At 32.5% G+C, this 21543-nt stretch overlaps 1 protein-coding gene across 1 annotated transcript; it reads right to left on the bottom strand.

Annotated features, from left to right (window-relative positions):
- Positions 1 to 8575: 8575 nt before the first annotated feature.
- LOC134701464 (uncharacterized) lies at positions 8576 to 11302 on the bottom strand. Its single transcript, XM_063562617.1, has one exon. It carries the CDS (start codon positions 11045 to 11047, stop codon positions 9329 to 9331), a length of 1719 nt encoding a protein of 572 aa, XP_063418687.1. The 5' UTR covers positions 11048 to 11302; the 3' UTR covers positions 8576 to 9328.
- Positions 11303 to 21543: the final 10241 nt, after the last annotated feature.

Here is a 21543-nt window from a genome sequence, read left to right as displayed (position 1 = left end):
ACGGGTGACTTCTCTCTGAAGATACCAAAACAACTTTCGACTGATAAGTTGAAAATAAACTGACAACGCCGAAAAAGAAAAAGAACAATATTCTTTGGAATGTTTTAAAAACAAACAGACAATCGGTGATTTCAAGTTACCCGAAGCAGCAGACGGAATAAAGCTATTCAGAAAAATAAGAAAACACATTAAAGGTTTTAATTTGATGTTAACTTTTACACCACGGCCGTAGATTTCTAAAGAACTACTTTAATCGTGCTTTGTTAGACTATATTAACACCAGGTTAAGAGTTCATGACAAAAAGTCGGGGTTCTGGAGACTTCAAAGTTTGTCTTGCCGTTATTCAGATTGGAATATCAATTTATATGAGAAGCTCTAGTTACTAACGCACTTATCTTCGAACTAACGGTATCAAAACTTCAAATAAAGACAGAACAATTAGTGTTATCTTATAACAAATTTGTCAGTTTTAAAATTAGGTAGTTACTAATTGATTCAAGGATGAACATTGCATTGTTTGTTTTGTAATACTTCCATTGAGATTAATGAGGGTCAATCTTTGACAGCTCGTATCGTTGCAGAAAATGTTCAAATTGATATGAGATTAAAAATTATGATAATATGAGAATTCATAAATAAAGTTAAATAGTATTACACCCATCATTCAATCACAATACTCAAAACAGGTGACTTCTCACACCTGAATAATGGTTCATAAAAGGGCAACTTAACGCCAGGAAAATGAAATCTATTAGTTTCTATATTAGAAGATTTAAAAGAGAGTCGGAAGATACCAAAACGAATTTCGAACTGATATGTTGAAAATATACTGACAACGCTGAAAAAGAAAAAGCATAATATTTTTTTGGAAAAAAATGTATGCTTTAATCCATTGAAGGCCGTACATTGACCTATAATGGTTTACTTTTTTAAATTATTATTTGGATGGAGAATTGTCTCATTGGCACTCACATCACTTCTTGTATTGACATCGCCGATTGTCTGTTCAGATTTCTAGAGAACGACTTTAATCGTGCTTTGTTAGACTATGTTTATACCAGGTTAAGAGTTCATGACAAAAAGTCAGGACTCTGGAGACTTCAAAGTTTGTTTTGCCATTATTCAGATTGGAATATTAAATTATCTGAGAAGCTCTGGTTACTAACGCACTTATCTTTGAGTTAATGGTATCAAAACATCAAATATAGGCAGAACAATTAGGGTTGCCTTATTACAAATTTGTCAGTTTTATTTAATAAAAAATGATTACTAAACAATTCAAGGATGAACATGACATTGTAGGTTTAGTAATACTTCTATTGAAATTAATGAGGGTCAATCTTTGACAGCTCGTATCGTTGCAAAAAATGTTCAAAATTGATCGGAGATTAAAAATTCTGATAAAATAAAAATTCATAAATAAAGTTAAATAGTATTACACCCATCATTCAATCACAATACTCAAAACGGGTGACATCTCTCACCTGAATAATAGTTCATAAAAAGGCAATATAACGCCAGGAAAATGAAATCTATTTGTTTCTATATTAGAAGATTTAAAAGAGAGTCGGAAGATACCAAAACGAATTTCGAACTGATATGTTGAAAATAAACAAACAACGCTGAAAAAGAAAAAGCATAATAATTTTTGGGAAAAAATGTATGCTTTAATCCATTGAAGGCCGTACATTGACCTATAATGGTTTACTTTTTTAAATTGTTATTTGGATGGAGAATTGTCTCATTGGCACTCACATCACTTCTTGTATTAACATCGCCGATTGTCTGTTCAGATTTCTAGAGAACGACTTTAATCATGCTTTGTTAGACTATGTTTATACCAGGTTAAGAGTTCATGACAAAAAGTCAGGACTCTGGAGACTTCAAAGTTTGTCTTGCCATTATTCAGATTGGAATATTAAATTATCTGAGAAGCTCTGGTTACTAACGCACTTATCTTTGAGTTAATGGTATCAAAACATCAAATATAGGCAGAACAATTAGGGTTATCTTATTACAAATTTGTCAGTTTTATTCAATAAAAGTAATTACTAAATGATTCAAGGATGAATATTACTGTATAGGTTATGTAAAACATCAATTGAGATTAATGGTGGTCAATCTTTATAATCCTGGTACTTTTGATAACTATTTGATCATATCTTTGCAGAAAAAAGTTCAAATTGATCTGAGATTAAAAACAGAAGTTGAACTGACTCAAGTAGAAAACTGTTTGCGAACAATGCAGCTGTTTGAAATTTGACCAACAGAACTGTTGAACACACAAAAGATTGTAGACAAACTCGAAAAATAAATGCTACATGTTTATTTCGGAGTTTAGTTTGACGTGCATTATCACTGGAGTAGTATACATTTTTGTTTAAGGGCAGCTGAAGTACGCCTCCGGGTGCGTGAGTTAGCCGCTGCATTGAGATCCATTGGTGGCCTTAGGCTGTTGTCTGCTTTTTGGTCGGGTTGTTGTCTTCTTGAAATTTTTTCCATTTTATTCTCATTTTATTACACTTAATTTGGTAGTACAGATATTAAGAAAAAATAACTTTATGAATTTTGTGCGTCTAAAGTGCTTCGCTGGATTTTTATTTTTATGAAGAACGCTCCAACTTATTTTTGGGAATTAAGGAATATATAAATATGAACAAACGTTGAAAGCTCGGTAACCAAAAAAAAGTCCTTAAAAGAGTAGCCAAATTCATCAAAGATCAACACTGAACTTTGACCGAAAGAGAGGGAACCTTATTTGCTAGATGTTCCCTTAATTTGTCTACGAGTAAGAAAAATATGCTTAACTTAATTTAGTAACAAAGCATTTTCATCTATGGCGACAAATAACACATTCTTCAAATCATCAACTCTTGGGATAAATGTGTACTTGACAAATAACCAACAAAGGAATGGAGTAATTTGTTCTAGTCTAATTATTTACATGTAAAGTCAAACAACAAAATTATGTGTTTAACTTTCCCTTCTCTTTTCACGAATGTGACCTACTGAATCAAACTATTTACCGGATTTGTAATAACATGAGTATCACGACTGGTGTCACATATGGAGCAGGATCTGATTACCCATTCAGAGCACCTGAGATCACCCCTAGTTTTTAGTGAGATTCGTGTTACTTAATGTTAAAGTTTTTGTGTGTCTTGTGTACTATCATTTGTCTATTTCTTTTTCGCCACGGTGTTGTTAGTTTATTTTCGATCTATGAGTTTGACTGCCCCTCTGTTATATTTCGCCCCTCTTTAAGAAAAGCAGTTCTTTTCTTCCTTTCTTGCGTGCGCATGCATCCTGGATATAGAAAAAAAGAAATGTAAACTCTGTCCACAAGTTGTTTTTGATTTGGTTACTTTTTCGTCAAGAGCATATACTTAACTGTGAAAAAACAGTAAAAATCCTGGGAATTTTCAAAATCATGTTAAATGTAAAAAAAAAAAAAACAAGCTTTAACAAATTTCGTCAGACGCTATATTATATCAATATATATTATAGATAAAACTATCTTATCGCATTAGTTTGATCCCCTCACATGCGGGAGGTCGTTGGTTCGAGAACTAGCCGAGTCAAACCCAAAAGACTTGGAAGTTTGGTATTTCCTGCTTCTCCGCGCTAAATACGTGACTGTATATAGTAAGAAGAAAGACTGGTTGGCTTGGATCAGCATAATATGTTACAGTGGTACAGTTCCCTGTGAACTATCAATTTGAAAATCCGACTCAGCTTACGTGCTGGTCTAAAAACAAAGCCGGATTTTAAGTCATATCATCCTGATTATGCATGTAATTTGCCTTTGCACATTTAAAAGCCGGTCATCAATCAATGATATGAGTCTTTATGTCGTCTATTAAACTTACAAAAAAATAAAAAAAGTACTTTATTATTCTATTTTAGAAATTGAAGCAAAATAGTATCATGACAAATTTCCAACGGAGCTGGTTTATGTTATCCATGCCCACCGTTATTCTACACCAAATTTATGAAATTTTGGAAGCCTTTTCGAATAATTCTCTCGAAAATATTTCAATAGGTTTTAAAATGTATTTTGTAAATATACACACTGCAGTTATAAATAGATAAATAAAAAAAATATATTGTACCCTTACATCCAATGGCAGCGCTTTTAAGTTGACTTCCTACGCCCTGTCTTGGGTACACAAAAGACCAACCTAATACTAGAAAAATATAATACTACCGTTTTCCCTATAGTCATGACCAATCTTGTATTATAGTTTGTAACTTACACGTACACAAAGTACGGAACAATTAATCAGAGCGAATTTTTATCTTTACACAGGAGATTAGATTTGGCATCATTTCCAGAACATTTAGATAAATATGTTCCAAAATAATCAAACATAATTGTAAATTGGTATCCTGTAATGCACAAATGTAGTAAAATGTTATGATATGTAAACTAACATAAATAAATTCTTAGTATAATTTCCATTACAACTCAAATTGTTTTCCAAACAAACACATATCAGGCACATATAATATTTCAATAAACCAGTAATATAGTTCGCTTATCTTCTTCGTTTGTAGCTCATATAAATAAACAGACTATGGTTGCAACGAGGCAACAGCGAACATATTGAGAAAGTAAATTGTTTAATCTCGTGACGTTTTCATCACAGAAGTAGATTTTTGCAATAGCTTTACAATCTTTAATTCTAACACCTTAATCATCACCTCAGTTCATCTTGTGTTGTGTATAGGGTTCGTATTGCTAATTATTTGTTATGTGTGAAGAATCTTGTTTCTGGTTCACGTTGAATAATAGTTCGTTCCCTGTGTAGATTTTTGTATAACGTTCTTGATTCGTGTTGCTTTACTGTTTTGGTTTCTGTGTAATGTTTACATAATTGTATAAGGGTTCGTGTTGCCAGATTATTATTTTTTCTGTGTAGTGTTTTGTATAAGGTTTGTGTTGCTTAATTATTTGTACCGTGTGTAGACTACTGTGTAACGTTCTTGTTTCGTCATGCTTAGCTGTTTGTTTTCTTTGTTATGTTTACATAATTGTACACGGCGTTCGTGTTGCTAAATTATGTGTTCTTTGTGCAGAGTTTTTTTTTAAAGTTCGTGTTGATTTTTGAATTATTTGTTCTTTGTGTAGAGTCTTGTATATGGTTCATGCTGCATGATTTTTTATTATCTGTTTAGTGTTTTGTATAAGGTTCGTGTTGCTTAATTTTGCATTCCCTGTGTAGACTATTGTGTAACGTTTTTTTTCCGTGTTGCTTAGCTGATTGTTTTCTGTGTAATGTTTACTTAATTGAATAAGATTCGTGTTGTTTGATTTTTTGTTCCTTGTGTAAAATTTTACATAAGGTATGTGCTGCTAAACTTTTTGTTCTTTGTGTAAACTTTTATATAAGGTTCGTGCTGCCTGACTTTTTGTTCTCTGTGTACACTTTTATATAAGGTTCGTGCTGCGTGACTTTTTGTTCTTTGTGTACCTTTATATTAGGTTCGTGCTGCTTGACTTTTTGTTCTTTGTGTAGACTTTTATATAAATTTCGTGCTGCTTGACCTTTTGTTCTTTGTAGACTTTAATATTAGGTTCGTGCTGCTTGACTTTTTGTTCTTTGTGTAGACTTTTATATTAGGTTCGTGCTGCTTGACTTTTTGTTCTTTGTGTAGACTTTTATATTAGGTTCGTGCTGTTTGACTTTTTGTTCTTTGTGTAGACTTTTATATAAGGTTCGTGTTGCTTCATTGTTTTTGTTCTTTGTGTAGACTTTTATATAAGGTTCGTGTTGCTTGATTTTTTAAACTTTTTTTTAGACTTTTATATAACTTAGGTTCGTGTTGCTTGATTTTTTCTGTTTTTTTTGTGTAGACTTGTATATAAGGATCGTGTTGCTTTTTTGTTCTTTGTGTAGAATTTTATCTAAAGCTCAATTGTTGTTTGAAGTGTAGTGTTTTGTTTTTGTTTGTATTTTTGCCGTTTTTCTTTTTGGCCATGATTTTATTTTATTTTATTTGACTTGTGTATTTATTTGGTCATCTTTGTATCTTTCTTCTGTTTTAAGTGAAGCTATTGTTTGATATGTCAAAGTAACGATTTAGTAAAAACAATTAAACAAAAATGAAAGAAATTTTAAGTCACCATATGACCTTCAATATTCAGCTAATTCCACACCGTAGAAATTGTCATAAAATTCTCCAAAATAACAAATTGTGAAACAATTCTAACCAGAAACGTTTTAATGATTTCTTTATGCCCGCGTCACACAGTCCCGATTTTTATATACGATGGACACCCGAATGCGAAAATTGTAAGTGCGTACGAAGTTGGTCCCGATCACGTTAAAATACCAAAAAAGTGACCGAAGCAAGTACGAGGAATAACGAAGTCTATACGATGGTGCCGAAATTATATACGATAGCAAAAGATGGAAATACGAAGGATAACCGAAGACGGGTATTTAAGCTTCATATCTCATCCGAAGCCTACACGATGGATTACAATGATAGCGCAACGGCCATACGATGTCTAAAAGACGTCGTGTACAGCTTACGATGTATTCAAATTATTGTAAGTTGCGTGTAGATAAAATTGTAATGGACACTCTGGAACCAAAATGCTAAAAATTTAGTATGACAGATGGACTTGTTTTTTCTCCTTGAAATAGCATAATACACAGGAAATTGGTTGCTCATTTTTTTACCTGCTGGTTCTAAAGACAATATTAAAGGTATTTCCAGTTTCTGAATGTTTTGGTTGATTTCTAAAAAATAGTTTATGTATCAAATATGCATATTCAATTTACCATATTCTGCATGTGTTTTATACAAATATAGTGTCCATATTTGTCCCAAATATGATACATACGAGGGGGATGCCACGCTCGGCATTGCCTTGTTTGAACTGTAAAATGTGAGCACTAGTCTGAATAATCACCCATAATTATGCCCATGTTTACTGATCTATCTTAAAGGTAAGGTAATGGGTTCGTTGATTCCTTTTGTTCAAAAAGAGCTCTTTCAGGGAAAATATCATAATAATATAGACAAAAGGAAGGATGTGGGGAAAGCAACAAATGCGGCAAAATATGACATATAGATAACAAAATGGTTTAAATGGAGTAAACATTCGTGTGACAACAACTCAGACGATACATAAAAAATCAGAAAAAAAGTTGGTTTCCCTTTATACGTGTACCTGCAGCGTTGGTGTACGAGACGCGTTTATGATTTTCATTATGTTACTTGATATGGAAAATTGACAAAAAAATAATATTTTACTTGTAAAAGTAAATCCTGAGCCTGTAATAGCTGCTCTTCTTGTTCCATTTGAATTAATAGAAACAACGCTGTCGCCTTTCTTGTTCTCATAGAATCATATGATATGAGCTCCATGTTTTGTGAACCTCTTTCTAAACTGTCGTATTAGACTGACCAGTGCATATCGCATATGGCACTTTAAATGTATTTTAGCGCGAAAATAACTTACATTTAGTGGATTTATTGCCGTCGTAGTTCCATCTTGTCGCCTTCGTTCTTTTATTCGATGGCAACACGACGGGATTACGTGGCCCTCACGGAGTCGTGTTGCCATCGAAAGACCTTCGGGTAGCTTCGTGATTCATTCGTGTAAACATCGTAATGTCAAAACTGCCCGATGGAAACGAAGGAAACACGAATGCAATACGATGTTCAAAGATGCATTCCCGGTGACATTACGATGGTGAGGGTGGTGATACGAACTAAATACGAATCATCAACATCGGACGCACCTTCGGGGATTTTTTAACATGTTAAAAGATTTAGAACCCTTCCCGAAGTTGTCCCCGAAGGCTAGAAAAAGTGGCCGATGGTTCTACGATGGTTAAAGATGACACTACGAATAGCCCGATCTGGATACGATCAGTCCCGATTTTGAAAATTTCCATAATCGTGTTGCCATCGGCGTAAAAATCGGGACAGTGTGACGCGGGCATAATTAACAACCTACTTTTACCATGCACTACAATTTCTCTTCGACTTATGCGTTGCTGATATTCCCTAGGAATCATTCGCCTCATTTGTTAGAAACAAGTCATGTTGATTGCCAACATGGTTAAAATCAAGCTGCTATACATTTGTATGCTGTCAAATGTTTAAATCGTTTTTAACAGTGTCTGATTTTTTAAACGAGCGTTTCTGATGAGACGTTCATTTCTTTATTTTCTCAGTTGAGTAGCTTGTGAACATATATGGAGTCTGTGAGTTCGAACACCGCTCTTAGTAAATGCGATCTTATTTGACTAGTTATACTTGGGTTTTTTTCTACTGAAGATCACTGCTTCTCCCCGGGTACTCAAAGCCAAATAAAAATAAATGCTGGCATGATACATATAGCAAATCTTTTTGAAAGTGGCATTAAACACCAACATTCAATAACAGAATCATCATTGGAAATGAGTTGACTGGTAGTTATCAGTAAACATATATTAAACTAGTAAGAAATAAATAAAAGAAAGGGAATTGCAGCAAGTCTAACATAAGCTGAAAATCTGATAATTTCTTTTACATTTACTCTTGCGATAAAATAATGACAGTGCATGAAATTATATCGACAATTATGATTTATAAAAGTATTCATATACATTGGTAAAACATCCATGAATAGGCAGGGGTTTCCAAATGGCTAGTGGTAATGTACTCAAATTGAGTTTCCAACGGCAGTTTCAAATCTGTTAATGCATACATGATTACTAGATGGTTAAAGAAATAAACCAAAATGTTGCAAAGATATTAAAAAAACAAATTTGTTCACGAATGATAGTACATGCCAAACAATACGAAATTGAACATGTCGAAGTTTTTTTTATTTTAATGTTTATATCACAATACATGTAGGAAGATGTGGTACATGTATGAGTTCCAATGAGACAACTCTCCATCCAAGTAATAATTTATTAAAGTAAACCAAGACATGTTAAGGTACGGCCTTCAACACGGAGCCTTAGCTAACATGGATCATGGATCATTTTATTAGAAAATATCAGATTTGATTAACAGGATTAGAAAATAACAGAACAAGGGCAAAACATTAAAAATCACTTTCGTTTTTAAATTTTAAACAAGATCTAAATGGGCGAGTAAATCGCTGGAACAGCAAATTGAATTTGCGTGGCCTAACGTAATTACTATAAAATAGTACTTTCACTTCAGGACATAGTGAAATATTCATATATTTAAATCAAAACAACATAAAAATAATTCCACAGTGTCTATCAACCTGTATGTAGTCTGCACAAACCATGATACAAATTGGAAAAAGTATGATATGTGTAAAAATATTTTTTTCTTCACCGTCGCCATTTATCTGTAGAACAATTTTCGTCTCCTGCACGTTGCTTGACAGTCTTTTCTAAAATTTGCGTTGCAAAACGAATAAATTAGCGGATTCACCGCACAGTTTAGTAAATAAGATCTGTACAAAGCTTCGTACACTGTGTCATATTCTCCTTTATAAAGCAACGGAACAATAGGAGATATGGATCTTTGTATAACAACTCCAAGAAATGGGAGAAAGCTTAAGATATATACCATAGTCACAACTAAAAGCATAAGAGTTGTCTTACCTAAACGATGTGCCCTTAAACTCCTTTTAGAGGGTCGCATTTTACTTTTACTTGATCCATTTAAGGATATTTCTCCTGTATTACTACGCGTTTGCGATACCTTACGCTTACGTTTGGTTTTAGTTCGGTTTTCTGATGTGTTTTCATATTTTGAACTGTCTTTGCTAGAAATTTCCGGTGAATGTTTAGGCGAAGGAACGTCCAGACTATTGGTCTTTGTCATTGTTTGTTTTGGCTTCTGGTTCGATTCATCTGTTTCTTTATTCAGATTATTCAACACTTGGATCATAGTTTTATCGTTTTCATTATTTTTATTTCCGATGCACTCGGGATTATTCTCTGGATTAGAACCGATATTTTGTTCATTTCGATTACTAGTATTATATACAGCATCGTATTCGTTTACAACTTCTTTGCAATCTATAAGACTGTCAACATTTAAAAAGCAATTTGGTTTTATATTGTTTACGTCAGGCTTCATTGAGCATTCCTGAAGTTTTAAATCCATCTCATTCGGATTATCTTTTTCCTTTGATGGTTTAGCCATGTTTTGGCTATTTTTCGGCACCGACACAGCTGGTTCATATTGGAAACAATTTGATTCGTCAGTACGACAACAGACGTTCAGACTGCGCGTAGAGCTGTGAACACTGGTTACTTGCAGTGCGTTTGTATGATGCCCAACAGACGAGGGATGTTCTATGTGTATGTCTGGCACTTCTTTGTTAGAAACAGATCGGCGACCTATCAAACTGGTGAAGTTCCTGCGCCTCACCATTTTCATAACAATACTAATGTATGATGCTAGAAGAATAAAATATATTCCACATGTAGAAAAACACATATAAGAGTAATAAATAAGTGGGTAAACCGTCAAAACGTGTGAATCATCTATTTCACATATTTGACGTGTAACGTTTGCACTTTCCGTACTAATAGTTCTTTGTCCATATATCATTAGAGACGGCCATGTAAAACTAACGGAAGTAATAAATGCCCAGAATGCCATTCGTTTCGCTTTTTTTAGAGTAAATTGTTTTCCATGGGGAGTACATACCCGTTTGTATCTGTCCACCGCAATGGCCGCAAGGATGACAGCGGCAGCACTGTTACATGTATACGTAGTAAATCTAGACATTTTGCAGACGGGTCCAATGTTAAAAACAAAAGGATTCAGTAACATAACAATTTCTGTCGGTAACGTTGCCGTGCAGTTTACCAAATCAAATACAGCCAGAACTAAAATAAATATAGTCGTGGAATTTTTTCTCGTTTTTTTGGAATAAACAAAAAACACCAATACATTTCCGGGAATGCCAATCACAAATAAAAGTGAAGTGTAAATTAATCCATAGTAATTAATTGATGTTATCCAGTTACTCTCTGTTGAATTTAATTCCTTAAAACTTGGAAACGTTGTATTTCCAACAATCGATGCTTTCATGTTGACACTCATTTTAACACTGGCAGACTACTAACACTTGCAGTCGTTAAATTAGATTTTATAAACTGGTCCCCCATGGATCCACGATAACAAAGTAGCAGTCGAAGCAATAAAAAGCTGTCATTATTACTCTATCAGATTCAACTATTCTACGTGGGATTCTGTAATAGGGTCGAATGATCAATAATGTCATTGGTACAAATAAACACACAATTTCCAGATTGTTTAATGTAATAAAATCAACATCATTATATCCTCATCAACACCACTGCAGTATGTTATGCGGATATTTTTTTCTAGTGTTGACTTTTATTTCCAAGAGTTTAAATTAAATATTCTGATAAATCCATTACTATGCAAAATAAAAAATAAAAAACAGCGAATGATACATCAAAATAATTCATTAAATTGTAAATTTATCGAGTATATTTAGTAATCTGACACAAACATATGGTCTATTGAAAATGATTATTTCTAATCAATATTAATAATTAATGTTATATTTTTTACGAAATAAAACGATTGATACATTCAAATAATGATATTCCCAATGTAAAATGTATCATTTAATGTTGTCCAACAGATGTCATTCTATAGGCCACAAGGGGAACATTATAAATAGAATCCCGATACACAATTTTGTAAGGTTTTGAATAATTCAACATATCAATTTCTAAAGGACTTTTTGATCATAATTTAAATTGCATTGCGAAATACTGATTGTAAACATTGTTTGTTTTTCCTGAGGCTGATTGTAAATTCTTTGTTACATAATCCTGCAGATTCATGTAAATTTTCCCTACAGTACTAAAATAAACTCCGACAAAATGTAACATCTGCGTATCCTTTATACCTGCTAGTCATGCGCAGAAGTCACAAGTACGTTCATAGGCGTTTCACCAAAGACCAACTAAAGATTGGAGTAAAATGCATTAATCAGAAATTTCAAAATAGTATAAAAACTTCTTTCAAACAGTAAACAAACCACGACAGAAAGCCTTACCCCAAATAAATCCCAATCCTTTGCTTTTTTAACTTTAAATTTGAAAATTAACAAAACTCTAACTTAACCTCTAGACTCGCTTTACGCTGTCTTACATACTAGATAAATGCAGCCGTATTTGACGTGAAACTGTTCTTATGTATCCCGTCATACTTTGAACCACACCATTATTTTATTTATTATTATTACTTTTACTGTTAAGTCTGTTTTTGTTATATCAACTTTACGTAAGTCTTCATTTATGTATGCCGTCATACGACAAAATTATTTTTATGTCTACCTGTGCGAATTTCAAACGCGCATTTTTAAACCAGTAATGAAACCTTCTATCATTATGGGTAGACTTTACATAGATAAATTCAGCCGTATAAGAAAAGCAAAATGAGAATGTTAAATTAATGTATGCCTTTTTGTGCTTCTTTGTTACATTTGTTGTTTATGTAGAGATATTAAGATGATAACACAATATTGACTGTTGTACCCCTATTTTGACATTTTTACTCTTTGAGTATGTTTGTTTTGTCCATACATCGTTGACAATTTAATGGAATTTGATGCGACTGTCATATAAGTGAGAGGTTTAGCTAGCTATAAAACCAGGTTCAATCCACCATTTTCTACATTAGAAAATGCCTGTACCAAGTCAGGAATATGACAGTTGTTACCCATTCGTTTGATGTGTTTGGACTTTTGATTTTGCCTTTTGATTTTTGATTTTCCTTTTTGAATTTTCCTCGGAGTTCGGTATTTTTGTGTTTTTACTTTTTAATCCTCATCAAACAAATGAAGACGATAAAAAACAGTCTCTGCACATGTATGTTAAAACAGTCGGATCCAATAAGAAGCCTAATTGGCATAAAGTATACAAATTGTTAACAAACGTCTGAATGTTTGTTTACCAAACAACTATTAATTAACAACATGTGCACATGCATACCATCAGTTAAAACATGGACAAACAAAATACATTGACCAGGGCGGTTATAATCAATTTATTTCTCATAAATGTTATTATAGTGCATAATGGATTATGAACAATCATGTCATAAATTCTATGTGCGAGATTATCGCAATTGTTTTACGAGTCAAAATACTCGTAAGTCATGAATATTCCACTATAACTCAGAATTAATTTTATTTAAGTTATTTTGTAAAAAGAGCCACTATTATAGACTTGTTAGATGCGATTTGTACTTATAGTTTGAAAGTCACAAGCAATCAATACAATGGACTTTTTTATATCCATAAAGTTTTCTTGCTGCTTGAAGACATGTTATTATTTTACACAGAAAGATAAATTCTCTCTTAATGTTAACTCTAGAATAAATTGAATTTAAATTAACCAGATATAGTTATGGATTTTTTTAGGTGTGTAAATAGGCCTCAGGACCCCGGTACGATGAAATGCAGAGCAAAAGATTCTTATGCTGCACTATGTCGTCAGTATGGTTACTAGACCGAAACTTTTTTTCTAAAATCCATGGCTTCTAATTTTTTCATAGTTTATGTATGCGAAAAATTAATGATGATGAACCGAGAACAAACATACGTCAAATGTTTTTCTTTCTGAACTCGGATCGGGAAAGCGTATATATATCCCAAAAAAGAGAATAAACGACAATCAGGAGTTTCTTTCAGTAAAGTCACATCGTAAGAAACAATAACTGTTGATGTAGATTTGCGTTTTCATTATAATCGCTGCTTTAAACGACATAAGGATATGTTATAAGCATTATAAATGGGAAGTAAAAGTCAGTGACCTTCAGTCTGATGATCGCTTCACAGGTAAAACGACTTTTAATGAATTAAAAAATATCATTAAGCATCAATTAGCTTTTAATACATACTTTGAAAAGATATATACTTAAGATTATTTAACTATTAAATGCTTGTAAAATATGTCTATGTCGATAATGAAATTGACAGGAAATTGTTGATACCAATTTCGATCAGCCTTTAAAAAATCTTATATCCTTAAGTTGACATATGTTTTGAGACTGTAAATACGTCAGAAAGATAGCGACAGTCTGGGGAAGGAACGTTAATTACAAAGTCAGAAAATGGATTGAATGTGTCATTCAGTGATTCTTTTCACTAAATAAAACATATGTAATTGCCTAGAAAATGGAAAGCAGCGATGTAAGAGTATACTGGTTAACTCGAAGACATACAATTGTCAACAGAGAAGGATAATTCAAAAGAACTACTCATAAAAGAAAATTCCAAACGAGAACTCATTAACTTGATACAAACTGTAACTTCAATGTCAAACAAAAGTACAAAAAACACAACAGAGAATATTTACGACTGAGCAATTAAAACAAAAATATGCGCCTTTAAATATCGGGGAGGGTATAGTTGTCTTAGAAATGCAAGCTGATCCTGCTCCACACGAGGTACCCGTTAAGTATTTATCCTGCGTAATGTATCATTGAGTTTCAAGCTTATCTATAAACTTTTCAGAAATGCCATGGTATTATTAAACTTGTCAAATAATGACATAACACCCGTCTGCTAAAACGATAACTCATCGTATCGCCAAAAGGTTAAGAATATCGCATGTCATTGACATTAAAAAATTCTAAATAGTATGGATTCAGTATTAGCAACTTGTCACTTTATATAAGCCAGAATTACGAACATGATTTCCCGCGGTTTTCGATGGGATTCGTGTTTCTAAATCTTTCAAAGTATTTTCTAGACTTCTTTTTATCGTTTTCTTTTCTTTGTTTGGGTTTGTTGTGGTTTTTTTTTACTCTTTGATGTAGGATTTTTCGGGGGTGGGGTGGGGGTGATAGGGGTCATGCTTTTATTTGTTTTCTATATACTCAATGTTTACAATTGACTTGGGTTTTATTTTCTTACATTATAGACATTGACAACAAGTTGAGTCTAAGTAATAGATATCAGTACTGAGAGATATGAAAGATAATCAATTCTAAACATATATAATGGAGTTCTTGCATTTAAATTTTTTTATTCAGGTCAGTTGATGATGTTGATATTACTTCCTGATTAATCTTTAGATTATTACATCCGGATTTAACACTTCCCTAAAAGCTTTTTCGCAGCATTATCAGATTAGCAAACATACTAGTGATTCTTTCTTGGTATTCGATTTAGGTCTCAAGACGCTTTGCTTTATCCTTTATATGTTTTAATGATGTGTTTATCTTATATAAGTATGTCATGACCATATTTTTTGTATAGTATGAAAAATAATGAGATGCGGAATGATTGCCAACGAGACAACTCTTAAATGAAGATGATATAAGCAATTATAGGTTACTGTATGGCCTTCAACAAAAAGCTAAACACGTATATTCGGCTATAAAATCCGACATGAAGCTACCAAACAATTTATTTGGAAAGCAAACGACCAATTTGATAACAAAACAATTAACGAAAAAAAAAATAAGACAGACATGATGAACCAAAGACAACCACTGAACTACAGGGTCGATCCTGACTTGGACACTGTGGTACATAAAGCATGTGACAGGATTAAATATGTGTGTGAGCGTTCAACCCTTCTCAACCCGATACATAGGTGTAACAGCATAACATTAGACAAAAGTAAAACAAATCAGTTAAGAAAGGCTTAACTCATCCGATCGACAAAAAGCAGAAAACATAACAAAGTACACAGACCGGACGTTGCCGGGTATTAACCCATTCTTCATCCCTGATAACAAACTCTGAGATATGTAAGCACTCGCTCATTTACTACATAGATAAGCGTTGTAGATTCAGACTTATTCACTGGTATCGTGAAAACCACATTGCAAGGGTGCACTTTTAATTAAAGTAAAGAGTCTGGAAATCTATTTTAGAATCCTGAATCTAACAATGGTTATTGACACTTATGACTGGTATCAGCTGCTGTTTTATGATTGAATGTGTAATGTAATCATTTTTCAGTCGGTTAAAGAGCTATAAGGCATATATAGGATATGTTTATGAAAAAAATTACAAATCAATTTTGGTTGAAAATCCATTAACGATACAAAGGCATGAATGACCAGTGTTTTTATTTTCAGGCCCTTTTTTATTTTAATACATAGTCAATGTTTACAGTTGTATCATTAAAACCGTAAATGTTAAACTGTTCATAGATTAAAAAGAGATTGTTGAAAGTCCTTAATGAACACAATTGAAAAATGCACTGATGGGTCTATCCTATATCGCATATCAATTGCTAAATATCAAGAATACGTGACTAAAAAAACTAATTAAAAGCTTTTTTCAGCTACCAATTACATATTCCATTTAGATCTTTTGTGAATAATTTGAAACTGTTTATGTACTCGAAATATTGCCATTGACTTTTATCAATTTAATTGAATACAATTGGAAATATTCTATTTCACTCTAAAAGTATTGACATAGCACGATAAATTTAAATTGAAATGAACATATTACTTCAGAATATTCTTGTTTCGGTGTACTCTTTGACAGAGTGAGTAAGCAAACCTTTGATAAATGAACTATATGCGTGAATTATTGGAAGAGATGAAAATTGAATACTGCAAGTATTGATAAACAGAAACAGTAAGTCTAGGTGTATTCGATTTGCCTAGATTATCTCTTGGATTAGAGGGAAGATATATTAGCCGCCATTGTAAAACTAAAAGTAGAAAAATCTGACAACACCATGGCAATAACGAAAATCACCCAAAAGACAACAACAACATTACATATTGATTACCAAGAACAAAAATAACAGGTGTTTCGATTGGTCATGTACATTGTTTAAAACCTCGGATTTATATATACGCTTTTAGAAGTTTAATTGTGCTTTGCGATGACATTGGAATGGACATTTGTTACGACGCAAAGTGCAAACCTGAAAACAGAATGAATTTGAGTTTTTAAATTAAATACACGTGACACGTGGTACGGAATATATTAACCTATTTTGGCGCTCAGATCCTAAACAACTACACTTACAGAGTACGTTTGTGTGAAATGTTCAACAAACCAGCGACGTTTGTAATAAACAGCTCTCCCTAATTTATAACATTGACTTCCAGATAACCGAAGAACGCTAAATAACTAAATGAATACCGGTATTAGCCATTGTTCTCGCTGTTAAACCTCTTACATTTCACCATTTTCATTAGAAAGTCACTGTACTAAGCCAAGATGCAAATCATTCAGGTTTTATTAGGATTTACTCCCAAATAAATAAATAAATAATGATTGCTTCTTCATAGTGTCCTTTTAAGGTTAAATACTGTAACAATCGATGTTTTGTGATAAAAGCAAATTATTTGAATTTTATTAAATTGTAATCCTGGTACCTTTGACAACTATTCACTGTTACCTCAAAATAGAAACTCGACATTATATCTGTATTGTATAGAAAACTTTATAATGTAGAGACAGGTTTTTTTATACATGTATTTGTAATGTGTACATTTTAAAAGGAGATGTGGTTTGTTTGTTAAAAAGAAAACTATCCACTAGAGTTCAACTGACATGGATTTAAGCATAAAAGGCCTTCACAATGTTCAAAACCAATATACCGTATAGTCAATAGTAAAAGGCTCCGACATAAGCAGGTTCCTATCTTTGTTACAAAACTTGTTGCTTGTCTTTTGTTTAACTTAAGTTGGTGTTTTTGATTGACAGAAACAGAAACCCGACAACCTATTACAGAGATAACCTGTTGGTCTGCTTGTGAAAATGACACATTTGTTTGAATCGAAGGGAACAGATATTCGATATCGTTTACATGACGATCGGTATATACATACTAGTTTGATTTGAAATAACGATCTCTGCGTCTAACGTTTCATTAGGGAATTGAAGGATTGGTGACTATTATGATGTTGTTGTAATGGAAATGTTGTTTTCAGATAAAAATTCAGCTCACAAATATATTCTACTGTTTGCTAAACTATGTATTATTCTTGATAATAATGATGTTTTTGTCCCAGGTGGATAACACTGGCCTCACAACTTTTGGTCCTCGGCGATCTTCAACTTTGTGGTTGTTATGGCTTTCATTTTTTTTTTACATCTGAGCATAGTTTTGTTTGAACGTAGCGCGCGTCTGGCGTATAAAAATATTTTAACCTGTTACCATTTGACGGTTATTATTCGTTTGTTTCTCTGTCCTATATTTTCTCCCATTTATCTGTTTATTTATTGTTAACCTGTCGTGTAATGTTGTCATTTTAATGTTATAATTAACACTGACATTAAAGCGGGAGGTTCGGCATGCCAAAGAAACAGGGTCAACCTACCATTTTTTTCATAAAATGCGCTGTACCAAGTCAGGCAAATGGCCATTGTTACATTATACTGTGGATTCATTATTATTCGTTGGATACCAATTTTCGTGGATTTCGTGGGCACAGTCAAACCACGATAGTAAATATTTAACGAATTATAATTTTTCTATGGGTTTCTATGCAGACTTCAGCAAGACCACGAAATTAAATATCCACGATTATGCAAGTTTTTCTTAATCCACGAAAATTGATACCCACGAAAATAAATGAACCCAGAGTAGTTTGTTTCTGTGTGTGTTACATTACGGTGTTGTGTCTCTGTTGTGTCGTAGTTCTCTTTTATTTGATACGGTTCCCTCAGTTTAAGTTTGTAGCCCGAATTTTCTCTATCGATTTATGAATTTTGAACAGCAGTATACTACAGTTGCCTTTATTTAATTAGCCACATCAATATACATTGGTTGAATACTAGATGTGTATTTTGTACTCAAATTGTATTATTAATTAATGACTGATAACTTAATTTCATGTCGTGCTTGTAGACGATTCTATGATAACTAAAATAATTTTGATTGGATATATGCACCGCAACTAATGATTAAACATCATACATTATTTTTTAAAAAGAAGTAAAAGCCCTTTACTTTTTTTAAACAAACAATGGCACCATTTCTAGTGGCATTTTAATACTTCCAGTGTTATTGAAGATTCTTGCAATCAATCATCTGATATCCGTTTAATTGATTTCAATAAGTGTGATATTTCTATTTGATGGATCATTTCAAGGTGAACACTGCAAATTGGTTTTGAAGCGAATTAGATTAAATACATTTAAAGGATGTGCTACGAATAACGATTGTTACATAAAACATAATGTATTCAACATTAAGAGTCTCAATACAAGACATATTATAAACTAAGTTTTTACATTTAAATTTAGATTTTAATGGATTGGGAACATCATCCGTCAAAACATGTATCGCCCATTCATAGACACATATGCCGATTGATTAGAGGACAATGATTAACTTCTAGACTATTCAACTTTACACGTGTGTGTTCGGGCTTTGTTTTAGTACCTGTCACTTTCAAAAGTTTGAATCTCAAATTCTTTTTTCTGTAAGATTTTGATAACTAAATTTCTAAGTGTCGGGTGTAATTTCAGGATACACACAATATATGTACATTGTCTAAAATAATCAACTTTATTTGTACTCGCTACGAAACAGGAGAAATGCTCGGCAGAGCCTTGCTTTTCGTACTGTTTCTTAAGCTCATACTAATAAAGTTTAATTCCGACAACATATATATTTATTGCTAATGCAATAATGTGTAAAGATTAGTATATAATGTTGATATACTAAATTACTTCCTGGTTAACTCTGGTTAAATCTTCCAATAGTTACATCCTGATTTGACACTGCAAGCTAACCCTTCTAGACTAGCGTTATCCGATTACCAATTAACATACCAGCGGTTCTTTCAGAGTCTCATTTTAATCTCAAGAGGCCCTTAATTCATTACTTTATATGTACATGTATTGCTGATGTACTAGTATATATCTTCTTTAAGCCTTTGGTGACCATAGTTTATGTATAATAACTCGTTTTATACATGGCAAATTGCATTGGGATTGAGGCGGTTTTGATTTTATCGCTTTTGTCGTCAGAACCACAGGTGCAAAAATTAACTTTTAATTAAAAGGATAAGTTTTGGGATCTGGCTCAGTATCGCGGATTTTACAATTGTAATTGACTCATATGACGGGTGTGGAATAGTGAGAGGCAAAACTAATTTATCATCACCTATTTTATGATTGATTATGTTATGTTTTCATATATCAAAGAGATCTAAGTCATAAATAGAACGTGTCGTGTATATTCTATTCATTTTCAATTTTGAGTGTATATGAAGAAAAACTATAATTCAATTTTGGTTAAGATGCGTCATAAATCTATGTCGTATTTCTGTTTTGTTGGTTTTATCCGCTCTTCAATGTTTTACTATGTTTTCGGTTTTTTAGTTCGATATTGTATCATTGGCGTGTCAGGAGGAAAATAACATCTACAATCTGCGCGTGAGAACTACGGCTCAGACTACCAATTCTGAATATTGATAATAATCAGAATTTTTTAACCCTATCTTTCCATGCACAGAAACGAACAAGTGTCAAGGGTATTTGTTTATTTATATAAGGTCCGTTTGTATCCGTACCTCTTCTTATGGATTCATACTGTTAACGTTGTTGAACTACAGTTTAACCCGTTATATTCATATTCAGTGAAGTTTCACCATAAAAACTTGAAGTAATAGTATTTCCTTTTAATAAACGTTGTTATAGGCGCAAAGTCAAAATGCGACAATTGAATGCAATTGGGAGGTCATCTTTAAAAACATAGAAACAATAGAAATAGAAACAGGAAACCCGGAAATTGTATTTGTTTTGCGTATAACACACCAATTCGTTAAGGTAATTGCATATTATCATTAGATGTTTATATATTCGTAATGTGTGATTTAATTTTTTTTTCTCAAACATTGTGAAAATTTTCTGTCTATTTCATTTGGTCTCTTGTTGAGGGTTGTCTCATTAACAATTATATCACATCTTCCTTTTTTATATTAAATGCGCTAAAACAATTTATTCGATGGTTTTTGCATGACAATCGGCATTTAGATAATAATTTTATTTAAATAATGATCTCTGCGCCTATTATAACTTAAGGGAATTGAAGGGTTGGTGACAATATGAATGCTGCTTTCAAAAAACAATATTATCACTTTATGATTCAAAAACTAAATTAATTTTAACAAAATAGGTGAATTCTGCTGATAATGGAAAATTCTTTTGGAAGAAAAAAACAAATGAGATGAATGCTTCCAACTTAACTGATATTGAAGATCATTCAAATCATTAACAAAAAGGAGTAACTGATATCCGTTTAATTGAATTGGGTTTGTGATATATACGTTTTGTATAACAGTTTGATGGATTATTACTAGATGAACACTGCAAATCGTTACCACATACTGTCATTATATTCAAATAAAAGGTTTCGAATTGAATTATGAGTGTTTGAATAACATTGTAACCGTATATTATCAGAATTATTCTTTCATTGTACACTACTTTATAGTTCCAATTTAATCCGTTGATATACAGTAAAGATTACACTTTTGAAATTAAGTTAACAAGACAATTCAAACGGACCTTATCCCGAGAACATGAGTTTTAACTTGTTATATCCACTTAAAAAAATACTTCT

The sequence above is a fragment of the Mytilus trossulus genome, unplaced genomic scaffold (assembly GCF_036588685.1).
Source record: "Mytilus trossulus isolate FHL-02 unplaced genomic scaffold, PNRI_Mtr1.1.1.hap1 h1tg000244l__unscaffolded, whole genome shotgun sequence".
Classification (NCBI taxonomy): Eukaryota; Metazoa; Mollusca; class Bivalvia; order Mytilida; family Mytilidae; genus Mytilus; species Mytilus trossulus.
The sequence above is the reverse complement of the archived record's forward strand: the minus strand, read 5'-3'. Positions and strand labels throughout refer to the sequence as shown.

Excerpts from the sequence above, each read along its gene's own strand:
- LOC134701464 (XM_063562617.1), bottom strand. The coding sequence starts at position 11,047 with ATGAGTGTCAACATGAAAGCATCGATTGTTGGAAATACAACGTTTCCA.